We start from the raw sequence: 23,919 nt of genomic DNA on the forward strand, positions 1-23,919 counted from the left end.
AAATTATTGTCGTATAACATTTTGTAAATGTTTTTGTCTAATTTCTAATCTAATTTTGGTTAATTCTAATCTAATAAGGTCTTGTTCGAGACTTATGGTCGCACCAGATGAGTTAGGACTGGAGTGTAACTCATAGAGTAATTTCGGATAGGGTACACCGTCTGCTCGTCACGCTATCTTATTTTCGGCCGGATAGATTCGTGCAACTTCTTAGTCTAATACCGATCCTAATCTTACTCTTATACTATCTAGTCTCAGGTTGTTTAACTAGTCTCTGCTAGGCTCAATAGATCTAGGGTATACTGGTTTATTGCGGCTGCTGAAGTGCTCGGGAGAGTCCAACTAATTTCTAAGTTAAATTCAAATCTCTCTGGTGCTGAAATTACAAGTAACTTCAGCACTTACAAATAAGTGGGTTGTTAGTTAGATGGATCATGATTGGTTAATATTAAATACTTTACATTGGTAAAACATTTAATTTATCCAATCATAAAATATAGTTTAGATCAGGTTCCACACGGCACGAATATGTTGAAATGAGCTTTGAAAGAAGCCCAAGTTTCAAAATTTTCCTTTTAACCCAGAGTAGTGGTCGAAGATTATCCATGAGACTAATAGATTTGCCAGTTGGGAATACAGATTCAAAAATTGTCAGCTAATTTTGCCAGACGAGTCTGAACAACATCAAAGAGCAGAACTTTGCGGGAAGGGTACCGGCCATTTTCGGGAATAGAATCGGGTGTCGAGTCCAGTCTAGACCGCACTTTCCTCTGAAATATTTAGACACAGAGGCGAAGCTGAGCTTAGCACCACTAGCGATACCAAACAAGCCACATTTATATTTTAAAAAAGAAAACGAACTGAACTTAAAAACAAATCAAAACTCAAACAGCCAAAAATCAAATTTTAAGACTTTCCTTGAAAAAACGAAAAAATCATCCCAACTTATATGTGTGTCTTCACTATGTCCATTGACACATTATGAAATCTCAATCAGAACTAAGGAGCTTTCAAAATAAACGAATGTCAATTCCCTGTGTATTGTTGCAGGCTTACTTAAAATCGAATGACAAAATACACTGAGTTGAGGCTGTACTTCGCATATAGCGAAAAGAGCTTAAAGCTGAAAAGAGCAATTACTTTAGTAAATCTCGGATAAAACAGGTTCTGTTATATCGCTAAACAGAAAAGAGCAGAACACATGGCGAAGTTAAACACAGAAGTTAAACCCAAACTTTCTTGTTACTCTTTTCCCCAAATAATCCAAAATTGTCACCGCTTATACGCATCGAAGTGTGCGTTAAAACTGAAGCTCAAAGATTAAACAGCAGCCAGACTATTCGCTTTGCAATCGTTCCTTTGGTGGTTGGAATCCCAATATGATTCGGACGGATGATATTAAGCATGATTTGCATGTAGTATGAGTAACACAAAAATGTAGATGATTTGCATATTGTTCACTGAAGTCGCAAAACATGATTTTCCCACCGACGCATTTCGCATCGATATAGTTAATCGGCAAAAAACGACTATCTTCTGATGAGAATTGTCTGAACTTACTTTTTCAGCTTCACACTCTGCCGCATCAACGTACTGCATTTCTGTGCAGTCCACTGCTTTGGGGGCCATCGGCACCGAAGAGTTAGTCGGCATCAGATACGTCAATTCCCTCTCCCTCTTCCCAGTTGAACCTCCCTTGCCACTAGCCTTCCACTTCGCACATGTGAATCTAGTAGCCTTGCGTCTCTTCAGAACCTAGTCACAATTGAAGGGTTACAGAAAAAAATCGCAGTTAAATTCACTTTGTTGGCAATATCTATAACCTCGAGCATCTTTTTCGGTCGGAAAATATCGGTTTTTAGGTTTAAAATTTTTATCTCACAGTTTGGACATGTTGAAATGAGTGCAAAACTTGTTTCCGAACAAATGAGCAGTTTCAAGTTGATCCAAGAGGATATTGCCAACAGTTTGTCATGAATTGTTGTTCGGTAAATGAGACGACAGGACTTAAAAATGGCGAGACACTAAGCCAGAATAAACTTGCAGCTTTCTGATAGGTTGCATCTCTAGCGGAGAAAAGAGTTTTCATGTTTGTCTTTCCTCTGATTTGATCATCTTTTAAAAAATCCCGTGTGAGTAAATGTCTGCTTAACAGATGCTGAAGTCTTATTCGCAATCAACTATATACGGGTTATGTTTTGTTGGAAATTATTCATACTGACGACACTCTCTAAAACTTCAGCAATCGACAGCATACAGCTTATGGTTAAATATTGAAGCAGTGCCGGTAACAGTAACCACTTAAGATTGCAATACAACTTCACAGTAAGGGTAATGTGATCGGCTTAGCTTGCCACAGAAACGTCGAGTTTTTGAGGCAACGGTATCTTGTTAATTAACCACTCCCCCCTAAGGTACCAGCAAAGAATTTCTACCCCTTATTAAGGGTTCAATCAATGATTCGTCAGCGGGCTATTTTGTACCTTGCAACGATGAGAAGAAATAGGTAAAAAGATCCCAAGGCAAATGAAAGGGTTTCTTTTTCAACATTTTCCTTCGAGGGACATTCTTTTTTGCACTTGAACTTTATTTACTAGCCTCGTGATAGAAGTCACTTTTTTCGAACAGCATATTGAATGCCGAGTCCACACTAATGTAGTAAATATTATCCAGATACTGAGTCCAGCCACTCTTAGCTTCATGCACATAGCAACTACACTGGAGCTCCTCTTGGTCAGAGAGTGATGAGATCACTGGCTCAATAAGATAGCTCTCATCGTCTTCGTCTTCTTCCATCGCCATGATCCCTCCGCCTACTCTGAACCCTATCTCTGCATTGGAAGGTGGACTCAACTTCAACGTCTCTGTCAGAACATCCCTGAAACAACACACTATACACAACAAACCAACATTTGTTCTCTATTCTCCGCAAAAGATGAAAACGAAAAGCAGCTAATGGAATGAGTTCATAAATTGGGCACACTGACTTTCAAGAAAAATTAAAAAGCTTCTATTTTTCGATTTCTATCGGATTGAAGCTCTTGTTAGTTTTTGGGGATATAGATTGGGATTCTTGAAATTAACCAGAACTTTCTAAATGAAGTAAGAATTTCCCCGTATAAACCTCATTTCCATAATCGGAAAGCTTAATAAGTTTAAAATAAAGCCACCGAAAGACAGAAAATTTATCTTGAACAAATTGTGAGCCCTCAGAAAAGGAATACAACTCGAATCAGTGTCTTCATTTTCTATGCTAAAACTTAATTTAAAACAAGGGCGAAACAGAGAACAGGGCTTTGCAACACCTGCGATACACAAAAAAATAGAAAACAAGAAAGAAGTCAAAAGTATACATTTCTACAGAATTAAGTTGAAAAAATTTCTGAAGAAAATAAGAAATTTCTTTTTTTTTGTATTTTTATCAGATTGAGGCTCTTGATGGTTTTTGGGAAAAACATGAACAATCGCATATTTTTATTCCTATTAGAATTTTTAAAATTAACTGTAACTTTCAACCTAAAATGAAGAAAGAACTTCCCCCGCACTACCATTTCCATTATCGGAAAGAATTTTTTCAAAAATGAATCTGGAGAGCAAGCTTAATATGCTAAAAACAAAGACGCCAAAACATAAAAATTATCTTGAACAAACTTTGAGCCCTCTGGAAAGAAGCACAACTTAAACCAGTATCTTCATTTTCCTCGGTAGAATTTACTTTAAAACACAGGGGCGAAGCAAAGCTTTGCAACACCTGCGATACAAAAAAAATAGAAAACTAGACAGAAGTCAAAAAAATATTGAAAAATTATGTTGAAAAATAACTTGAAAAAAGTACACCTTCAAAAATTTCATGTTTGTTTCGGAAGAAGTTCATAAGCAAACTAAGGAAGCATTGGGACTCAATTACCGAGCGGCAACAAGGAAGACAAATTTTGGGTCGACCCCAGTTGAGCCGAAAACAAAACGTTTTATGATGATTTAAAAGTTTTTACGACTCATCCGTACTGAAACACATAATCGCATAAGAATGTATTTTGCGCTCTAAATTACGCATTATAAGTTGACTAAACCGGTACAGCATAACCCAAAAAAATTAATCATTCAAAATCTAACTAGTAACTGAACTTTCAATTATTGTAAAAATTTAAAATAAAAACAAAATAACATTCATGCTTTGAAAAGTAAGCCTATAAAAACCGTACCAGATAATATAAATAACATTTTTTTTTAAATCGGAAAATGAACCGATAGAAACTAAGACAAAAATCCGAAGAAATCAATATTTTTTTTCGAGAAATTGTATTGAAACAATAATTACTACCTGGAACCAGCTATAACAAATTACTACTTAAATGATTGCAATTTTATTTGAAATCTTTTTTTGACAGCAATTTCATTTAAACTACTATCATTAATTGTTCCGACTTTCGATACGAAAGTAACGGAATATTTGTGCTCGGGGTGGGTTTTTTTTTTCTTCAGACAAATTTTTAACTAGCCATTTTTGACGGAATCTTTTTATATCATTCGAAAGTTGTCCTGAGCTCAAATTTGAAAAGATATTTCACCTGTGATCATTTTTCGTAAAGTTACGGGGGTTTAAAGATTGCCATTTTGGCCAATTTGGGACAATTAACGCGCGATATATTTCGCGCTATTAACGCGTAAGCGGAGAGTTAATCCGTCTTAGAAATTGTTCCAAATTGATTAAAAGAAGCTTATTTGCCATAATTGGTTTGTTACAACGAGCGAATTCTATCCTTTTGTACTTTATATGGCGTGTGGGGGGATGATTTTTATTAAAAAATTTCACAAATTGTGAGAAAAAAAATTTTCTTTCAATTTATTTCATTGAATTTTTTTTATGTTATTACTGCTCCATAAACCTTAAAAGGCAGTCGGAACAATCAGGGCTTCGCCCTGATACGAGCAGTCTTGTTTAATTTAAAAAATGATAGCAGAATTTTACATTCTGTGAACCAAGTTGTCAACGGGAAAAAAGTCTGGTGCCCGAACCCGATTGCAACACCCTTGCTCATCGCAAGAGTATAAAAATCAACCATACCTATTAGAGAAGCTGTGTTCTTCCTCCCCAAGATCCGATAACTCAGCATTAGGATTCGAATCAAAGCAAAAAGATGAGTGATTTGCGTTTAATGTTGATTTCGACATCAAAAGAACGGAATATGAAAGAGCCACTTTATACCATAATATATGGGTTATCTATATATTGGTTGTTGGTTGGTCGCCCTCAAGCTGAATTAAATCACGAAGATAAAATTCAATTTGTTCGCTTAATGTTTTCGATCTATGTAAACATTATTTTCATTAGCTCTCTTACATTGAACTTGATTTAGTTTCATTTGCAGCGATCGTTATATTACTTTTTGCAAATGCAACATTAATAGAAAAACAATTGCAACGGCTAATAAAAACCGCATTAGTGATTCGCAAAAAGAATCTAAAAAGCATATATTGAATTCGTAAAATAATGAAAAAAAAAAAACTAAAATTAGAACAATGCACATTAGCCTTGCAGCACTTGCATTACGAAAAAAAAGCACGAGGAACACTTAAAGCGAACTCTGGAAAAACAACATCTCCCGAAAAAAGAAATACCAAATTAATGAATAACCACCCCATTCCTTGAAAAATGTTGATTCCTCATTGCCACAAAACATCGTTATTTCTAATAAGGTTTTGAATTATATTCATAGATGCCAAGCTGTATTTCGAAAGCACTATCAACAACCAGGGTGAAAAAATACCATAAAAGGACAAAAGCATAGCCAGCAGACTGTTTGAAAAGTGTCTGCTGGCTGAGTCAATGAACGCAAAAAAAGTACTGACTTGTTTTTTGAAAAAATCTCCTTCCAAAATTCAAAGAAAAAAATAGATGCCCTTAAAACAAACCCAATAATTAACCCAATTTGAGAAAACAGGATCAATAAGTAAAATTTATGATACGCTAGAAACCTGAAAACTATCATCCATTTTCGAAACTAGAAGTCAATCACGTTTTTCATGGCCTTTACACTTTCGCTGATCAACAGTGGAGTTTGCCTTCTTTTGAACAAAAGAAATGAACTGAACTTAAAAAGAAATCAAAAGTCAAACCGCGAAAAAGTATATTAGCCTGAACAAATTTAAAGACTTTTCCTACAAAAAAATCATCGCGACTCCGTTAAAACTTATTGCATTTTTTCCGTTAGTATCATTTTGTATTGTTAATAATACAAAATCATACATGTATATTATTAACAATTTTAGCAGTAAAAACTTTTGAACTTTTTAGCTTCCTTTCCCCCGCATACTGTAATACTTCAAGCTCAAAGAAAACTAAAGTTTAGGCCGCAATCAATTATAAATATTATATAACGAAAAGAATAATGACACGAAATTAAAAGAAGCGCCAACATTCGAAATTATCCCTATAAAAATTTGACTTAATATCTGAATGAATACCCAATTGCTTAAAAATTTATAACTTGCCGCAAGTAAGATTTAAAAAATGGCCAAAAACGAAAAAGGTGAATCGTCCAAATTTTTGGCCCCAAAAACTTTAGTGTTATTTGAAAAAATGTACATGCAGCTACCTAATGTAGGAGTGAGCATTGTGGCAATTCCAATGCACTTATTGCAGCTGCAATTGCAGCTTAGAATGAGTTTAAGTATTAACATACTGTTTATACATTTTCTAATGGAAAAAGTCTAGCACTTGGTTCAACTCTTGTTAATCGCAAGTTTGTAAAAAAGATAAAATTACGACACTGAAAAGTCTTACCCTTCATCTCTAGTCAAGGTCTTCCCGTTTATTTCATTCACTCCTACATGCAAACTGTTACTCTCGCCCGCACTTCTTTTTCCAACTTTTGACCTCGGTTGATCATCTGTCTTCATTGATACGCCAGATCCATTCGAGAGTATTTTCACCCTGTCATCTGATTCAATCTCAATTAAGGGCACTTTGACAGCTGTAACTTCCGGTTGCAAAATTGTTGGTGACTTCACACTTCCCGCTCGTGTCTCAGATCCACGCAGGTTCGTTGACTCGGCTGCAGAACTGTTCTCGGATTCAATCGCGCTGTTATCTCCATTTTCATTATCGTCAGAATCTCGCGCTGCGACAGGTTGTTGAAATTTGCGACCTATGAGTGAGAATAAATATTTTCCACAAATGTGAAGCTTCACTTCGCAATCGAGCAAAAACAGTAAAAAGGGCTCTAAAAACGGAGAAAAAAATTTGAGAAAATCTATGAGCTATAAAAATCTAATTACAAAAGCAAAGCAGCAGTTCGCACCAATTGATATACATCACAAATATTGCAGCAAGCTGGCCGACAGAAAAACTAAGCGAAAGCCAAAAAGCCTTAAAACTGCTTGAAAAATTTCATACAATTGTTTAAATTAATCAGATAATTGCTCGGAAATTGCCAGTTTTGAAGTAGCATTGAAGCAAAAATTTACACAGAAGGGAAGCTGCGCTTAGCAAACACAGGAATTGCCTCTAAAATGTGTGAAATTACAAAAAAAAAAATGCAAAAGCTGTGAAAATTAAAAATTTTTGCACCCACAACCTGTAGATTAAAGTTTTCACAGCCTGGCATCAGCGCCATTTGCTCCGGTGTTTTGCAAAACACTAGCCACAAACAAGGCGGATAAACCTATTTAATTGCCACTGCTTTTGCTATCCAGTAAAAGAGCCTATAAAATGAGAACTACTTCGTGCTAGTTACATTACAAAAAAAAACACTCGTATTATAACACAAGAATCGCAATTCACATGCATCGGCAACTAAGCCGACAACATTTGGGTAGACGCTCGTTGTCATAAAAACTCAGCTTCAAAAATTTAGTTTATTTACAGCTTAAAAATTTTGAAACTTAAAGCTTCAGGTCACCTAGAAGCACAAACAACCAAACGCATAAAACATATCTTCATCTTTCAAACGACACAATATGAGGAGGCTAATCTATGGTAACATGAGTGGAAATCGCTAAAGCACAACAAACCTTTTGAGCAAAAAACGATACAAAGTATGAGATAGTAAAAATACAAGCATAAAAAAACGACACAAAAGCGAAGCTGAACTTTGCAAACACCAGCGACAAAATAGCTTTCATAAGATACAAATGAGAAAAAGGCGCAGAAAACAAAAATATTAATGAGTTTCGAAAAAATGAATGCCCTCTATACGGGTATCGTACCTCACCCTCGAACATACAACTCGGCTGCCCCTACACAACTGGGCCACCCCTGTTTTGCTCCGAAATGTGACAAGATCCGATTTGCTAGTTTGATTGGAACAAAAATTGGATCCGTATTCTAACAAAATGGCCGAAAATTGCATGCGTAAATAAATATGTATTTATAATGGAAACATGCTTAAAACATGACTATGAAAAGTAACACACAGACGCAAAGCTGCGCTTGGCAAACACAAGCTACAAAAACGCAAGAAGCATCTTTAAAATGGACAAAAAAGAAAACGAAGAAACTAATGAACGTTTTCCAGTTTACTGCCCTACACAATTATGCCACTGACGCTTATAAAAACCAAAGACAAGCGATGAAGCGGCAAATGGGTGCTTTAAAACGCACAAAAACACAAATTTTGCATGTAATAATTTGGAACCTAATGACCTTAAGGCAAACAACCAACTTAGCATGCTATAAATTGGAAAGTATAAAGCCATGTGTAAAAAATATCTATTTCGAAAATTTCGCGAAATATATTGAGTTGGAAAGTTTCTGAAAAGAAGTTTTTTAATCAATTGCTGAATGAAATAAATAGCTTTCTTCGGTTTATTTAATGAATTAAAATCGCATCATCTGTGTTAATTTTTAGTTATCGCATATCAAAACACATGCTATTAAGTACCACCAAAAATAGAACTAATTTTTGTGACTTAGGTTGGAAAAAAGTAGCATGTACTATCACACTGCGCTCCGCGTGTTTACAAATATCGAAGTCCACATGATTCAAACCCGGTCTTTCAGATTAAGAGCCTCCCGCTTTCATCACTTCAGCTCGCTTGTTTAATAAACTATGCTGTTAAATTGTTTCATAAATACAGGATTTTGAAATAAAAATTAGGCTGAGCAGACAAAAACTAGGTAATTACAAACCGTAGTTGCGATTGAGTTCCTTCCATAAGACTTCCTCTTTTCCGTGTTCAAAGTACATCGAGTCCTTCTGGAAGCACTGGAAATAGTAGTTGATCAGTGCTAGACTCTTGTCTCGGCTGGTGAACGATGCAAACACTGTACTGGTTCTGTCCTTCTTTGCCACTAGAATCGCAGTAGGGAAAAGAACCATCACTTGATGCTTCTTAAGCACCTCAATTTCGGAGAAGCTTATGAACATGAGGAGACGACGACGGATGAACGAATTGAAGAAAAGTCCTTGAGAAGTGACGTATAACTTGCCTTAAAACATACAATTTTGACTTCATGTAGATACTGAAAAACCACAAATTTTTTGCGTGTTTTTAAATAACTTCAGGCATATTCAAAAAAATTTCGTTTTTTATTTTTTTGATTTGTCATTCATATTCGCTATATCAGTTTAATCCTACAATTTTTTTTTAAATCACCTTGTTCAAGTAATCCTGGGTCTGTCTGTAGTGCACATCCATAATTGGTCAACAATATTCCACAATTTCCGAACTCACTTGGAGGAAACAGTTTTTCAAAGTCATCAACAACTTTTTGATAAGAAGGTGCAAAAATATTGGAGAATATTCCAGATGATCTCCCTGGACCGGGCGCGGTTGAGTTTTTCCTTTGATCTGTTTTTCGTCTACTAGATCTCTGACTTGCAGTTAACGCAGAACTACTTGATCTATAAAAAGAAGTCCCTTACTTCATTTTTCAAAACTCGAATCATTTATCACTAGAAACTAAAACTAACTGTAACTCTGAGGCGAGCGCTACATCAGTTGACAGCTTAGTACTGGAACGCCGTTGAGAAACGCCAGGATTGTTTCCCAGAGGTGAATTACTGCTGACGTCCAGTGAAACGTCTGTCAAATAAGAACTTTCGCGTCGTGATTTTTGATCAGAAGACACTATACTACTCGAAGTCTTTTCACTCGCATTTGAATATTCTTCGGGTGAACTAGGAGGGAACTTGGATTGCAATGTCTCGGTTCCAGAAGTAGTGGCGCTGGTTGATCGAGTTAGTTTATTTTGCTCTTCAGCTTCACTCACATTATCATGTGGCTTCAGCGACCCATAACTCATGTGACCTGTAGATCTTTCAGCAGTTTCTCCTTCATTTGACTTCGACATAATTTGTAAATTTGAACTGCAACTGTTGTTTTCAGTTCCAGAATTTAATTTTATCCCTGAGTCATTGCTAGTTGCAATTTCAGATGGTGACCTGAGACTGCGATGATCTTGTTTGGAGTCAATTATAGGAGATTGATCTGAATTTGTTCCACTCGACAACGTTCCGACAGCATCGGTGTTTTCTTTCGTGCTGTTATCAGAACTATTAGCTAATTTCGAATTTGTCATTTTCGCTAAATTTATTGGGTTGAAAAAAGCGAGGGATTGTCCTAGAAAGCAAAGTATCTAAAGAAAACGGACAACCAAAATGTAAATAAGAACTGAGAACTTTAGCCTGATCAAACATTACATTTCTGTTGCAACTTTCGTCACAAGACTAGTAAAATAATTGACTTTCCTGCCAAAGTAACGAGCAATAAAGGACTGGAACTTCTATGAGCGCAGAGAAGCTGGACTTCAATTCTTTCGTCTCAATCGCGGCTGATATCACTAGAAGCATTTAATACTTTTATCTGTTCTGAAAAAAATGAAAACAAACTTGGCGTAGTAACATATCATAACAAAACAGACAAAAAACTTTATAAGATCAAAAAGGTCCCCTTTTGTAATTTAGTTTTTTTTTATTAAAATCGACCCTCTTCGTTTATAGGACAGATAGAATTGTCTGTTGGATGTATTTTTAAGATTTTTGCACCCCCTAAGGCAGAGGATTGCACTCCTCAGAAGTGCAAAGTTTATTTTTGTTCTTATAAAGTTTATTGTGTCCGAGTATGATTCGTTCCGTTTCTCGCTTAGTTTCTCTGCTAGTTCAAAAGTATCATAGTAACCGAGGTTACAGTCAGTAGTCCCTTCATCATGTAATCCAGTCAAAATCCTTGGAATTTTCTAGATATGGAAGTGATAATGATAAAAGAAGATGACAAGTGTTTAAGTCCTTTTCAATTAAAATCGATACGGGTTACGTTTCTTCAATAAGAACACGCAACTCGACACGAGATAATATAATATACAAGTGTTACAAACAAAAAATTTCGTCGAAAGTTATTTTGTTAATTATTGTTCCGAGTAGTCTGCTAGTTTCCGGATGGTTTTTGTAGAGCCTGGAGCTGCTCCTCGAGTACACGCAAAAATTAGTGGAACAAAGCTTCTGTGTTCCACATCCAGAACTCTTTGTTGGTATTTAAATGTTTTGACACTCGGGACATTTGTAGGCGTCAGATATAGTTTTGGGGCAGGATTTAGCAAGGGGGTTGAAAACTTTTAATCCCCAGAGTCCATTCGCCTTGATGTCAAGTCGAGCGTCATCTTCAGTAGTGGTTGATTTGTTGTGAAAGCTTTCGCCTTCCAACGATTGAAGCTTCGGCTCTATTTCAACATCATGGCATACTTCGTCCAGGAGTGTCGCAAAGGTATCGCGAACATCACTGTCTTAGATGAATGTATCCACCTTTGGGACAGTGTAGAGAGTGGGTCAGTGTGAACGGTTGTCCACATGGGCATGTATGTGGGGTGTTTGGTCGTTCCCATCCATATCTCAGATATAATCCATCTTTAAACTCTGATTTGTTGAGGGAAAACTTTTTTCTTTTTAAATGTAGCAAGCTTAACCAATTCGATGCTCCTTTCTGTGACGCTAGATTTGTCAGTTTTTTTTCTGATGAGCAATTTTTTATATTTTTAGCCTCTTTTGAGAATGTGCTGTTTTGTGCTCTCAGTTTGATGCTTCTATTTATCAGAGTTTGTTCCGTTTCAGCTATTTCTGGATCACTGTTTTCTATCGGATCACAAATGGCTTGTGACCACTGATAATTTCTGGAAAAGTCCGTGTTACTGAGGAGGTCTAATCCTCCCATTCTTAGTGGTAAGGCAAAAATGTTGCGATCTTCATCGGTTATATGGTTTTTACCAGTAATACTAGGAAGTAGCTGATGTCTTACACTTTTCTCAATTTCATCCATTTTCTTAAATGCTTCCGGAGTTGTTCTGGTTAGAAAGCTTAATTTGTTTTGAACTCTCTTTGTGTAGCAGGAGTACGCATTTTGTGGTGATGCTGTCTTTTCAATTTCGCTTTCCATGTATTTATCGCATACTGATGGTGTTCCTATAACCGATCCAAGGACTCTAAAACCCTCTACCATTGTAATATGTGCCTTCGAATACTTTTATGGCGCTGTCACGACGGTTTTCTTTTTCTATGAGTTGACACTTGGAAGGCTTCACATTGTATCCGAAAGCCTTTCCGTGCACATCCAGGCTGTCCAGTATTGCGCGGAGACTCTTACGATCACCTGCAGCGCTCCCATCATCTGTGTTCCATTTTTGGCTTCGCATCTGCGTGACATTTGGTTTTTGCAGAAGTTCAATCAGTGGGATTGTCCCAATTCCGTACATAGCCATTGCGAGGGGATCACCTTGCGTTGTGCCTTCGGTAGATGTCAAAACCGCGTTATTGACGACATATAGATTTGAGGGATGTTTATATGAGTTGGGCAGCGCATGATGTAGCGCCGGATGAAGGATTTCTACATTTTAGAGCAAGTTGCAAGTTCTCTATTGAGCGAATTGAAGGCATTTTCTGCATCAATAAGTAGTATGGCGTCCGTTTCTGGTTTCTCAATTTTTTTCCTCAAGCTGTGGATTGCATATTCGATTCCACATTCTGACCTAAGCAGAGTTAGAAATCTCTAGAAATTGCAGCAGATTTAACTTTATCTACACCCCAAAATTCACAGCCATGCAAAATTGTCACATTATCGCTAAACAGCAATCAAAATCTGCATACACCTGCACCCTGAATTTCCGTTTTGTAAGCTATCATTAAAATTTCTTTTTTTTTGCCCATTCTGAAAATTGTCATGCAGCATATTGATTTATATAGTAGATATAGTATACTAATAACAATAATTCTTCATTAAAATTTCTTTTACGTGCCCCCAGATTTCATCTGAGTTCACACTCAAGCACCTTTTTCTTTTATTCCCGCTCACGACTCAAGAACCAATCCCTGAACACCTTCTTCAGTTTGTGCCCCTTGTATTCGAGGTACTGGGTCCTGACACACTCGAAATCGTTATTTGCCTTGCCAGTTCCTCTTTGTCATCGGAACTGATTACGATCTCTTCCCATGCCTTCAGATGTTTGTAGGCTCGCATCCAATCCTTTTGTTCTTGAAGCCTTTTCGCCTGATTCGGCAGACCCTTCACGTTAGATTTCCTATTCAAGGAAAAAGAATTGTGCAAGCTCAGGCTCACCTTCTTCGCCAAGTGCTCCTCCAATATCAATTCCCTCGCTTTGGTGTTATCTCGAGACACTCTACCAACTCTTTTTCAACCCGTGGTTATCGCATTACGATGAGTTAGCAATGGTCTCTTGAAGGCCTCGGGCTCGATCTCGGCCAGGAACTGTCGATATTCTTTCTGATGCTTCTTCATATTATTCTTCGTCACCGTATACAGTCACGACATCAGCGTCGCTCGAAACCACGAAAAGAATCTCAGGCGACTCCACACGTGCCTCACTTTTTTGGGCACAGCGACTACTTTACACGCAGTCTCGAACAACTCAAGCCTCCGGCTGTAGTCAATGGGATGTATTGACTCCACTGTTAGTGCTCTTGACTCTCGATATTTCGTCACGTTCTCCTCGATCCATCGCAATGCCAGCATCGTGCTCACCACAAAAAGAGTGACCTTCTGCTGGTGACTGGGTAGCCCTATTGACCGGATTCCATCCACGTCCCATATCAAGCAGAGGTTCGATGGTCCAGGTACCAAACTGTCTGTGTCAGACGATGGCATGGACATTCCGCGTGTGTCAGGTTGATGCTCCAGAGGTTGCATTCTCCCGAAGCTTCCAACAGAGGTTCAAACTCTATCATTTTCTCATGCGTCACATCGTTTTTTTCTATGGATGGGGCACTATTCATCGCTTTTCCAATTGTATTCTCTCTTTAAAAGTCAATCTTGTTCTCTTTTTCTAGAATCCAGAGCTCTTCCCCCCAGATATCACTCAAGTCCTCTCTTCGATCTCCAGGCACCGCTCCTAGTATCTTCCGCAACAATTTGTGAGAGTGGTGCGACATTCATGCCAATCGTACACACGTGGGCATCGAAAAAGCCTTGTCGATTAGCACCCTCTGACTAGATGCTTCCACCATCGCCATGTGTAGTGGATAATGGCTTCCACACCGGTTGGCCATGACTGATCTCACCAGAGACTTCGCATTCGTGAGAAGACCTGTAGGCCTCGCTCACAGGAATCCCATCTCCGCCTCAAGACCGATCTTCCATCCTCATTCCATTCAGGATCATTTGCAACACTCCTGGCTAAGACTCCACGCTTATCGCTGTCACCAAATGGTGTTCGGACTCCAGCATCTCTAGAGATTGTAAACTGCACATCCTCGAGAAAAATCCCAATGCCGTCGCTGCATTTACAGTGATGCTCGCGTAACACTATGCCACTATTTGCACCTCGCTCTTCTCCTTCTCCGTGATGTCACCGAACCAAGTGGTTAAATCCTCCCTCTGGAACGATTGTATTCTGACACAGGACTGCCCATCACAAGAATGCTCTCCTCCTCCACATGCCAGGTCCAGACAGCTGCCCCGCTGCATCTTAGTTACTAGATTATCCAGCTTGCTCGTTGCTCCCTCCGATTCCCCTTAAGGAGGTAGGATCAATTTGCGCACTATATTCAAATTCCCCAGATCTTCACCTTTCGCTGGCGAGAATCTTACCCGTTCCGTAATTTTGTCGATCAGGCTCGCGTGGGGATGTGGGCACCAAGATGGTCTAAATAATTTCGAAATGGTCCCAAAATTCGTATACAACACGTCTCTACTTCCTAGTCTTAGGTCGACCTTTTTGTCCGATCGCGGCACGCTGATAATTTCCGGCATCTTCTCAAGTAGCAGACCTAGGGTCGGTCTTTCTCCCTCCGTTGGGTCAATTTCAATTATTTTCTCCGTTGTATGCTATCGCCATCACACCAGACACATTGATATTCTCCCCGTTTGAAGGGCCTTGAGTAATCTTCTGCCAGAGCCAGGTTGTGATGCACATCGTGATCCTCGCCGAATTTCTTGTTGGAGAAACTCCGTATTTCATCAAGCTTTCCGTGGTTTTCTAGAGACTGCCTTGAGTCATCCCCCTTGGCGATCCCAGTACTCTGGTACACATTCAGGGTGACGGTGGCGACTCTCCTTTCCATCGTCTTACTTCCTATCGCTCTCTGGTGGCACGTCTGGACGGTGGCGTCAGACATTACTGACAAGATCCATCTCAAGAAGCAGGTGACATCTTTCCTCCTCGCTAGACTTAATCCCGAGTTATCTCGAGCAATGTGTTGCACCAACATTTGGTACAGGCGCAAACCCTTATCGCCCAGTTTGAGTTTGTCAACGCCTCTAATGCCCATCCCGCCAGGCTCCATGAAAACAGCAACAACTCCTGCTGTCCTCAAAAAGGATTCGCCATTAATGATGGTGCCGACGAGGATGCTCTCATCGCAATTTCAAAATACTCTAGCAGCAAGTTTTCCCAAGTTCGCCCCAGCTGGCTCTGCAACTCTAGCTTGTTAACTTCAGCCCTTTGTTGGGTGGCTCAATTCCAACGCTTCCCGGCGGCCCAAATCCAATTCCAACGCTACACGCGGAAACACGTATCACCCAGTTTGAGTTTGTCATACGAAGTCAACGCCTCTAATGCCACTCCCGCCAGGCTCTATGAAAACAGCAACTGTCCTGCTGTTCTGACAAAAAGATTCGCCATTAATGATGACGCCGACGAGGGTGCTCTCATCGCATCTTCAAAATACTCCAGCAGCAAGTTTTCCCAAGTTTGCCCCAGCTGGCTCTGCAACTCTAGCTTGTTATTTCAGCCCTATGTTGGATGGCCTAATTCCAACGCTTCCGGGATACTCCGCGATCAAATCCTTTCAGGCAATTCTCCAGTTCATTTGTGGTCTCCAGATTATCCACCAATGACGAGCGGTGTTCCTCGTCGCACCTCTCTCAAGAGGATCACTGGTCACTTGCTTCCCAGTGTCCTGGCGTTGAGTCGAGATCCATTCTTACCGGACATCCACTTCCCACATTTGTCCACTGGTGGAGCCCCTCTTCGCATTCGCCTTCTGAGGTTTGAAGTCTGCTTCTTTCCTTGGAGTCGTTGAGGCCTCTACTTCGACCAACACCTCAGTCAATTTCCTGGCTGCCGAGCCACCCTTGTAGGCCGCCATCTTCGATCGCGCTAGAATCATGAGAACTATCTCCTTCAAGTTCTTTTCAGAAACCGCATCCGCCGAAGGACTTGCCTCTTCTGCTTCCCGTGTTCTCTTCCTTGACCTTACTCCTCTACTCGGGGGTGTCGTCATCACCATCACTGATTCGACTTCTTTGTCCAGGTCCCTTTTTCTCCGACTCTTGCCTCCCATTTCTCTAGCCTTAAGAATATAGTATCTTTATTTTTATTACTAGTTTTATTTTTATCATCCGCTTCGACACTTTTTTTTATCATCAGTTTTTTTGTTTAGAGGAGAGCTAGCTTTACATGGGTTGGCCCCGGTATCCTGCTTCTGCTTTCTTAGGCCAATTATGTTCTCGAGCAGCTCTTTCCTCACTTTCTCGTCCAATCCAGTGCCTATTAGGACTGGCTCTCCAAACTTCACCACCGTGTCCCACAGTTCTTCCTTGAAGTCGTCTACTTTAGCTTTGTTCTCCGCCCTCTGGTTGAACTCACTCAAGAAACTTTGCCACGCCTCCTCGTCCAACGTGCTCAGGAACATTCCTTTGTTGGCCTCAAAGGTATTCTTCTCCCTTACTTTGTTGGTCAGGAGCACGATTCCCATTTTGGATGGTTCACTCGTTAGCTGCAGCTCAAGATTCTTTAGGGGAGACCCCAAAGGTGTGGTGGCCGTGTTTGCCCAGTCATCCCCACTCAAATCTTGCAGTAGCTCAAGTGTAGTGCCGGGACTGAAATACCTGTTCGTTGCTCCTTCGTCGGGCGTATTCCCCACTTCCATTTCTTCTCCAGCCTCGCTGAGGGTTTCGCTTATGCTCTCCTGACTCGGCTTGATCTCTCTGTAGCGCGTCAGTGAATCTGTTCTCCACTGCAAGGCTTCTCTTGTCTCTTGGAGTTCCCACTGACAGGGGTGAAGGTGTGGTCGGATCTGCTACCTTATATTCAGTGAGGTGCACATACAGAACTCCTGCCGCATCCAACTTTCGTCCCTCTTTTTGCAACTCTACTTCTTGCAATGCATAAGGTGCCAGATATTTTCTCGTGCTGAACTTCATTTCATCCTTCAGGGCTAGCTGACCTTCCTCCATGATCACCCTTCCGTCGTCATAGATGGGCAGCTTGCTCTCGAGTCCAACCTTTTCAAGAGTCTTCAGCACTTCCCGAACCTCATACTTTGGAGGCATCGAACTCCGCATCTTCTTCGCTTGCTTGGACCACGATTTTATTTTGGTTTCACAGGTATGGAAATATACAGCTGCCGAATATCCGATGAACAAGGGGTCCCAGCTGTTTTCTGCTGCTGCTCCACCGTTGCTCTAGCGTGTAGGGAAGGGACTACCATGGGGCTATTCATTCCCAGCGTCATCCGCCTTACCGTCGGGAACTCGGGAATTGCGGCGGGTAACACATCCGGCTCGAGTATTGATTCCAGCTCCCTCTTTGTAAACTCGAAGCTCTTCGTCGAAGCCGGGATCCTCAAGACTTCCCTCGTGTCTCTTGCTACTGGGTTTAAGTTCCAGAATTTCGGGTAGACTTTGATGGGACCTTCTCGCTTTCCCCCCATCCTGCATTGCAGTTGACCCCTGAAGTTGAGCACTTTTTACTTTGGGTGCTTTATCTTCTCGAAGAGTACGTTTCACTCATTCGCGCTCTCAAGTCTTCTTGTCTGCACTAATTCAGTGCTGTCCCATCCAGAACGCTGATCAGGCTCAAGTGCACTGTTACATTTCGGAATGTTCTTCAAACAATAATTTTGATCGTGATTTCAATTTGTGTCGTAGTTCTGTTTTCTACTAGTAAAAATCGTTCTTACGATGATTTTCGCACTTTTTCTGTTTTCGCAAAAATAAAAATGGCCACGTGTCTTTACAATCGCATATTTTTTAAAATTTCACCTGTCAGTTAAAACCGACCTCTCCCAGTTCGATCAGTTTATCAAATAAGACCGTTAATCTTCTGAAACAGCCAATCCTCCCATTAAACTGTTCCAATAAAATTTCAATTTCGTCGTGCATTTTGACTGCCATTCTGGTCGAAGGTCATAATCATCCATCACTTTATTACGTTGGACTGCTAAAAGACTCATTTTTCAGTTTTAATGCTAAAAGATTGGTCTGCTAAACGATCGGTCCACCATCAGTATACACAGCATAAGCACTTTAAGGGCTACCAATAAAAAAAGTCAGTTAAAATGGGCCCTTCCGTCATGCGACGGTACGTGCACAGGTTGGATAGGGCCGTACCAACGCTATAAAGATACATCAAAATTTGCAGATCCCAACCCGAAATTTACCCGAGACATAAGTCTCGACAAAACTCCGGTTACCAATTGCACCCAAGTGCTTTGCCCCACACACAAAGATTTTTAAGTCAGTGTCTGCAAAAAGTTCTACTACTTTATCGTAGTGTTCTGCTTTCACAAGCCACATTTTACCAATGTTGCAACGGTAACCAATGTGTGGACCAGTACACAAAATCTGACTCCAGAACTTCCTTATTTCTTTTAGAACACCACCTGAAAATTCATCATATCCATTTTCAATACCTGGTTGTCTCGGGAACCGAGACACATATATGTAGTTTTTTTGCTTGTAGTCAAAGTCTAAGTAAGATTCTTTTGGCCCATAGTCAAAAAGCCGTAACACGTTCGTTGACCCTTAAAAAAAATCAACTGGCTAGTTCGAGACTCTGAAAAAAAAACATTGATCTAAGGTAACTGACGCGAGCCAGTTGTCATCAGGGCCTTTTTTCCGTTACTGCCTAATTTTTGTCCGAACGTTACAGGTGTTTCTATGAAACTCATCCTTGAGCCTACTTAATGCCATTGAACATCAGCATGAGTGAACGCTTTAGTGAGAAGTCATGAACCCGCTTTTTCCACTGCTCTAGAAGTTGAAAAAGAAAAAAAGATGTACAACTGAACCAGATTAGCTTGTGATTAAGTGTGCCAGTCGGTCATATTTGGAAGTTTGACCGTGAGCAACGTTTAGTCTTGATTTTTGGGGTCAAACGCGATTTTTCAAAAAATCGAATTGAGCATGTCATGCTTAAGTTTCTCGCGACAACTGAGAAAACCAACAAAAGATCAGAAGAATTGAACTACAATCGCGGGAAAGTAGTACAAAAAATAGGAGCATGAAATTGCTATTCGCAGTTTCGCCGTATAAATCAAACGAGAGTAGAGCTGTCTCATTCCTAGAGAAAGAACAAGTCGTGACGAGAAGAGAGAAAGAAGATTGAGTGGACCAGAGTGAACCTTCGGTGGAAAGGTGGACAGCTGAAGCTGCCTATTGATCAAAACAGAAAACTTGTGTCTTGAGTTGAAACTTATTCACTTCAAACTTCTTGAGTTAAACTTGATTACTGGATTAATTCTAGAGTTGCTTATTAACCTAGCTTCTCGATTATAGGGTATGTCAGTACCCAATTTAAACTTCTTGCGTGCGTTTTGCATTATTATGTTGAATTAGGGAGAGTTTTAGTTTGATCCATCTGAAATGGATCAAAGGTCCACTGTCTAATAAAAAGTAAATGTATACGTAAGGTTCCGACCCTGTTTTTAACGGCGTTCGTGTGTTTTGGGTATTTTGAGACCTAAGCATGGGGGCGTTCGTATTTCTAGAGAGTGGGGGGATTTTGGTAGTAACCTTTAAGCTGGAACGCGGTTTGTAGTCTCATGTCGCAAGTGAACCGAATTAACTCCGATGTTTGAGGTGGAAAAACCGGAGAGATAGTGTCCCTGACTCTTGAGCCAACGGTTATAGGGCTTATTTTTCTTTGATCTCATATTTGACTTGAGCAGGGGACTCTTACATAGTGTTTTTATGGCGCTCCTGGGTGTTTTCACGACATCATGACTACGGGATTGAACCCACTTGTCGCTGCTCCGGGCTACATGCCCGTTCTAGAGTACCATTGGTACGGTTCAACGGGAATGTGACCACCTTCTGGTTGTACTGTGATAGCTTTTTAAGAAAACCCGACAAAATTCCCGATGCATTTTCCGAAACGAGGCCTAGCTAACCGAATAATGGGTACCACTAGGGGGACAAAAAACGGGTAAAGGACAAAAAGCGTAACAAAAAACCGAAAAAGATTAAAAATAGGAACAAAAAAAGACGTAAAATACAAAAAGAACAGTGGCTTTGACTTTCAGATTAGATGGATCAAACCTTAATTTTAATTAAAATAGTATACGTATACTGTTCTCAATAAGATCGATTGTCTCGATCAGACCAGCAACATTGAACAGGTGCCCGAGCTAGGGGCCATGAAAGGGTTTTCAGATAGCTTGTGACATCAGCGGACCACTGTGAGACTTGACTGGAACAGGTGACAAGCCAAGTGGGAAAAGGACCTCTGAGTGACTTGACCACTGGGAGACTTGACTGGAACAGGTGACAAGCCAAGTGGGAAAGTGGACCAATGAGAGACTTGACCACTGGCAGACTTGACTGGAATTGGTGACCAGCCAAGTGGGAAAATGGTACTCGGGATACAGATCTCAGAGACAGAGGACACCCGACCGGGAAAGAGACATCCAGCAGTGTGATCAACAGAGCAGAGCAAACGAAGGAAGGTTCTGTTTGGTCAAACGGGTATCGTTAAAATCCATTTTACACTACAGGAAATGAGTGTGAAATTGAATAAGCGAATACCCACTGTTTTGAGGAAACGTTTTTTGCTTGAGCTTGGAAACATGTCCTTGTTGTCTTTTATCGTTCCGGTGTGTTCTTTCTCATTACTCTCGGATTTGTTGTTGTTAGTTTCCGATGCGACGAGGTGTGATGTTGCTTAAGTCCTATCCTTTTCCTTTCTGTTCGAGATGTCTAAAAACGTTTCCTCAGAACAGTGGGTATTCGCGTATTCAATTTTAAACTTATTACCTATAATGTAAAATGGATTTTAACGATACCAGTTTGACCAAACAGAACCTTCCCCCGCTTGCTCTGCTCTGTTGATCACACTGCTGGATGTCTCTTTCCCGGTCGGGTGTCCTCTGTCTCTGAGATCTCTATCCCGAGTACCACTTTCCCACTTGGCTGGTCACCTGTTCCAGTCAAGTCTGCCAGTGGTCCAATTTCCCACGTGGCTTGTCACCTGTTGCAGTCAAGTCTCCCAGTGGTCAAGTCACTCAGAGGTCCATTTTCCCACTTGGCTTGTCACCTGTTCCAGTCAAGTCTCAAAGTGGTCCGCTGATGTCACCAGCTTTCTGAAAACACTTTCAACGCTCGGGCGCCTGTTCAATGTTGCTGGTTTGATCGAGACGATCGGTATTATTGAAAACAGTATACGTATACTATTTTAATTAAAATTAAGGATTGATCCACCTAATCTGAAAGTCAAAGCCACTGTTCTTTTTGTTTTTTACGTCGTTTTTTGTTCCTACTTTTTAATCTTTTTCGGTTTTTTTGCTTTTTGTCCTTTACCCGTTTTTGTCCCCCTAGTGGCCCCCATTATTCGGTTAGCTAGGCCTCGTTTCGGAAAGCGCACCGGGAATTTCCTCGAGTTTTCTTAAAAAGCTATCACGGTACAACCAGAAGGTGGTCACATTCCCGTTGAACCGTACCAACGGTACTCTAGAACGGGCATGTAGCCCGGAGCAGCGACAAGTGGGTTCAATCTCGTGGTCATGATGTCGTGAAAACACCCAGGAGCGCCATAAAAACACTATGTAAGAGTCCCCTGCTTAAGTCACATATGAGATCAAAGAAAAATAAGCCCTATAACCTTTGGCTCAAGAGTCAGGGACACTATCTTTTGTGTTTTTCCACCTCAAATGGTCGGAGTCAATTCGGTTCATTTGCGACATGCGACTACAAACCGCTTTACAGCTTAAAGGCTACTACCAAAACACCCCCCCTCCCCAATCTAGAAATAAGAACGCCCCCATGCTTAGTTCTCAAAATACCCAAAACACCCGAACGCCGTTAAAAAGAGGGTCGGAACCTTATGTATACAGTTAATTTTTATTAGAATGTGGACCTGTGATCCATTTCAGATGAATCAACCTAAAACTCTCACTAATTCAGCACAATAAAGCAAAACACACTCAAGAAACCTAAATTGGGTACTTACATACCGACACGACTTCTATAATCGAGGAACTAAATTAATAAGCAACTCTAGAATTAATCCAGTAATCAATTTTAACTCAAGAATTTTGAAGTGAATAAGTTTTAACTCAAGACACAAGTTTACTGTTTTGACCATTGCGCAGCTTCAGCTGTCCACCTTTCTACCGAAGGTTCACTCTGGTCCACTCAATCTTCTTTCTCTCTTCTCGTCATGACTTGTTCTTTCTCTAGGAATGAGACAGCTCTACTCTCGTTTGATTTATACGGCGAAACTGCGAATAGCAATTTCATGCTCCTATTTTTTGTACTACTTTCCCGCGATTGTAGTTCAATTCTTCTGATTTTTTTTCTTGTATTTTCAGTTGTCGGCAGAAACTTGAGGATGACAAGCTCAATTAAAATTTTTAAAGAATCGCATTTCACCCCAAAATTAAGTTTAAACGTTCCTCAAGGTCAAACTTCCAAATATGACCGACTGGCACACATAATCACAAGCTACTTTGGTTCAATTGTAGATCTTTTTTTTCTCTTTCAACTTCTAGAGCAGTGGAAAAAACGGGCTCATGACTTCTCACTAAAGCGTTTACTCATGCTGATGTTCAATTGCATTAAGCAGGCTCAACCATGAGCTTCATAAAAACACCTGTAACGTTCGGACAAAAATTACACAGTAACGGAAAAAAGACCCTGATGACAACTGGCTGGCGTCAGTTACCCTAAATCAGTTTTTTAATAAAGAGTCTCTAACTAGATGTTTAAGGGTCAACGAACGTATTACGGCTTTTTGACTATCGACCAAAAGAATCTTATTTAGATTTTGACTACATGCAAAAAATTACATATATGAGTCTCGCTTCCCGAGACAACCAGGTTTTGAAAATGGATATGATGAAGTTTCAGGTGGTATTCTAAAAGAAATAGGGAAGTTCTGGAGTCAGACTTTGTGTACTGGTCCACGCATTAGTTACCGTTGCAACATAGGTAAAATGTGGCTTGTGAAAGCAGAACACTACGATAAAGTAGTAGAACTTTTTGCAGACACTGACTTAAAAATCTTTGTGTGTGGGGCAAAGCACTTGGGAGCTGCAATTGGTAACCGGATTTTTGTCGAGACTTATGTCTCGGGTAAATTTCGGGTTGGGATCTGCAAATTTTGATGTATCTATATAGCGTTGGTACGGCCCATCCAACCTGTGCACGTACCGTCGCATGACGGAAGGGCCCATTTTAACTGATTTTTTTATTGGTAGCCCTTAAAGTGCTTATGCTGTGTATACTGATGGTGGACCGATCGTTTAGCAGACCAAT

General features: G+C 40.1%; 2 protein-coding genes across 3 annotated transcripts in view; one reads left to right on the forward strand and one right to left on the reverse strand.

The window, feature by feature from the left end:
* Positions 1 to 10,807, reverse strand: part of LOC134854138 (uncharacterized) — a 36,975-nt gene extending 26,168 nt beyond the window's left edge. Inside the window, exons 1-6 of the mRNA XM_063870260.1 lie at positions 9,915 to 10,807; positions 9,598 to 9,845; positions 9,131 to 9,430; positions 6,785 to 7,148; positions 2,599 to 2,878; positions 1,561 to 1,755 (exon numbers count right to left, since the gene is read on the reverse strand). Of these exons, the coding sequence (XP_063726330.1) occupies positions 1,561 to 1,755; positions 2,599 to 2,878; positions 6,785 to 7,148; positions 9,131 to 9,430; positions 9,598 to 9,845; positions 9,915 to 10,522 (1,995 nt within the window). The 5' untranslated portion in view covers positions 10,523 to 10,807. The remainder of the gene's footprint in view (positions 1 to 1,560; positions 1,756 to 2,598; positions 2,879 to 6,784; positions 7,149 to 9,130; positions 9,431 to 9,597; positions 9,846 to 9,914) is intronic.
* The window catches only part of LOC134853905 (cytoplasmic dynein 1 light intermediate chain 2-like), a 485,619-nt gene that overhangs the window by 81,099 nt on the left and 380,601 nt on the right, over positions 1 to 23,919 (forward strand). The window lies entirely within an intron of this gene.

This window comes from Symsagittifera roscoffensis, chromosome 9 (assembly GCF_963678635.1).
Source record: "Symsagittifera roscoffensis chromosome 9, txSymRosc1.1, whole genome shotgun sequence".
In the NCBI taxonomy this organism is placed as follows: Eukaryota; Metazoa; Xenacoelomorpha; order Acoela; family Convolutidae; genus Symsagittifera; species Symsagittifera roscoffensis.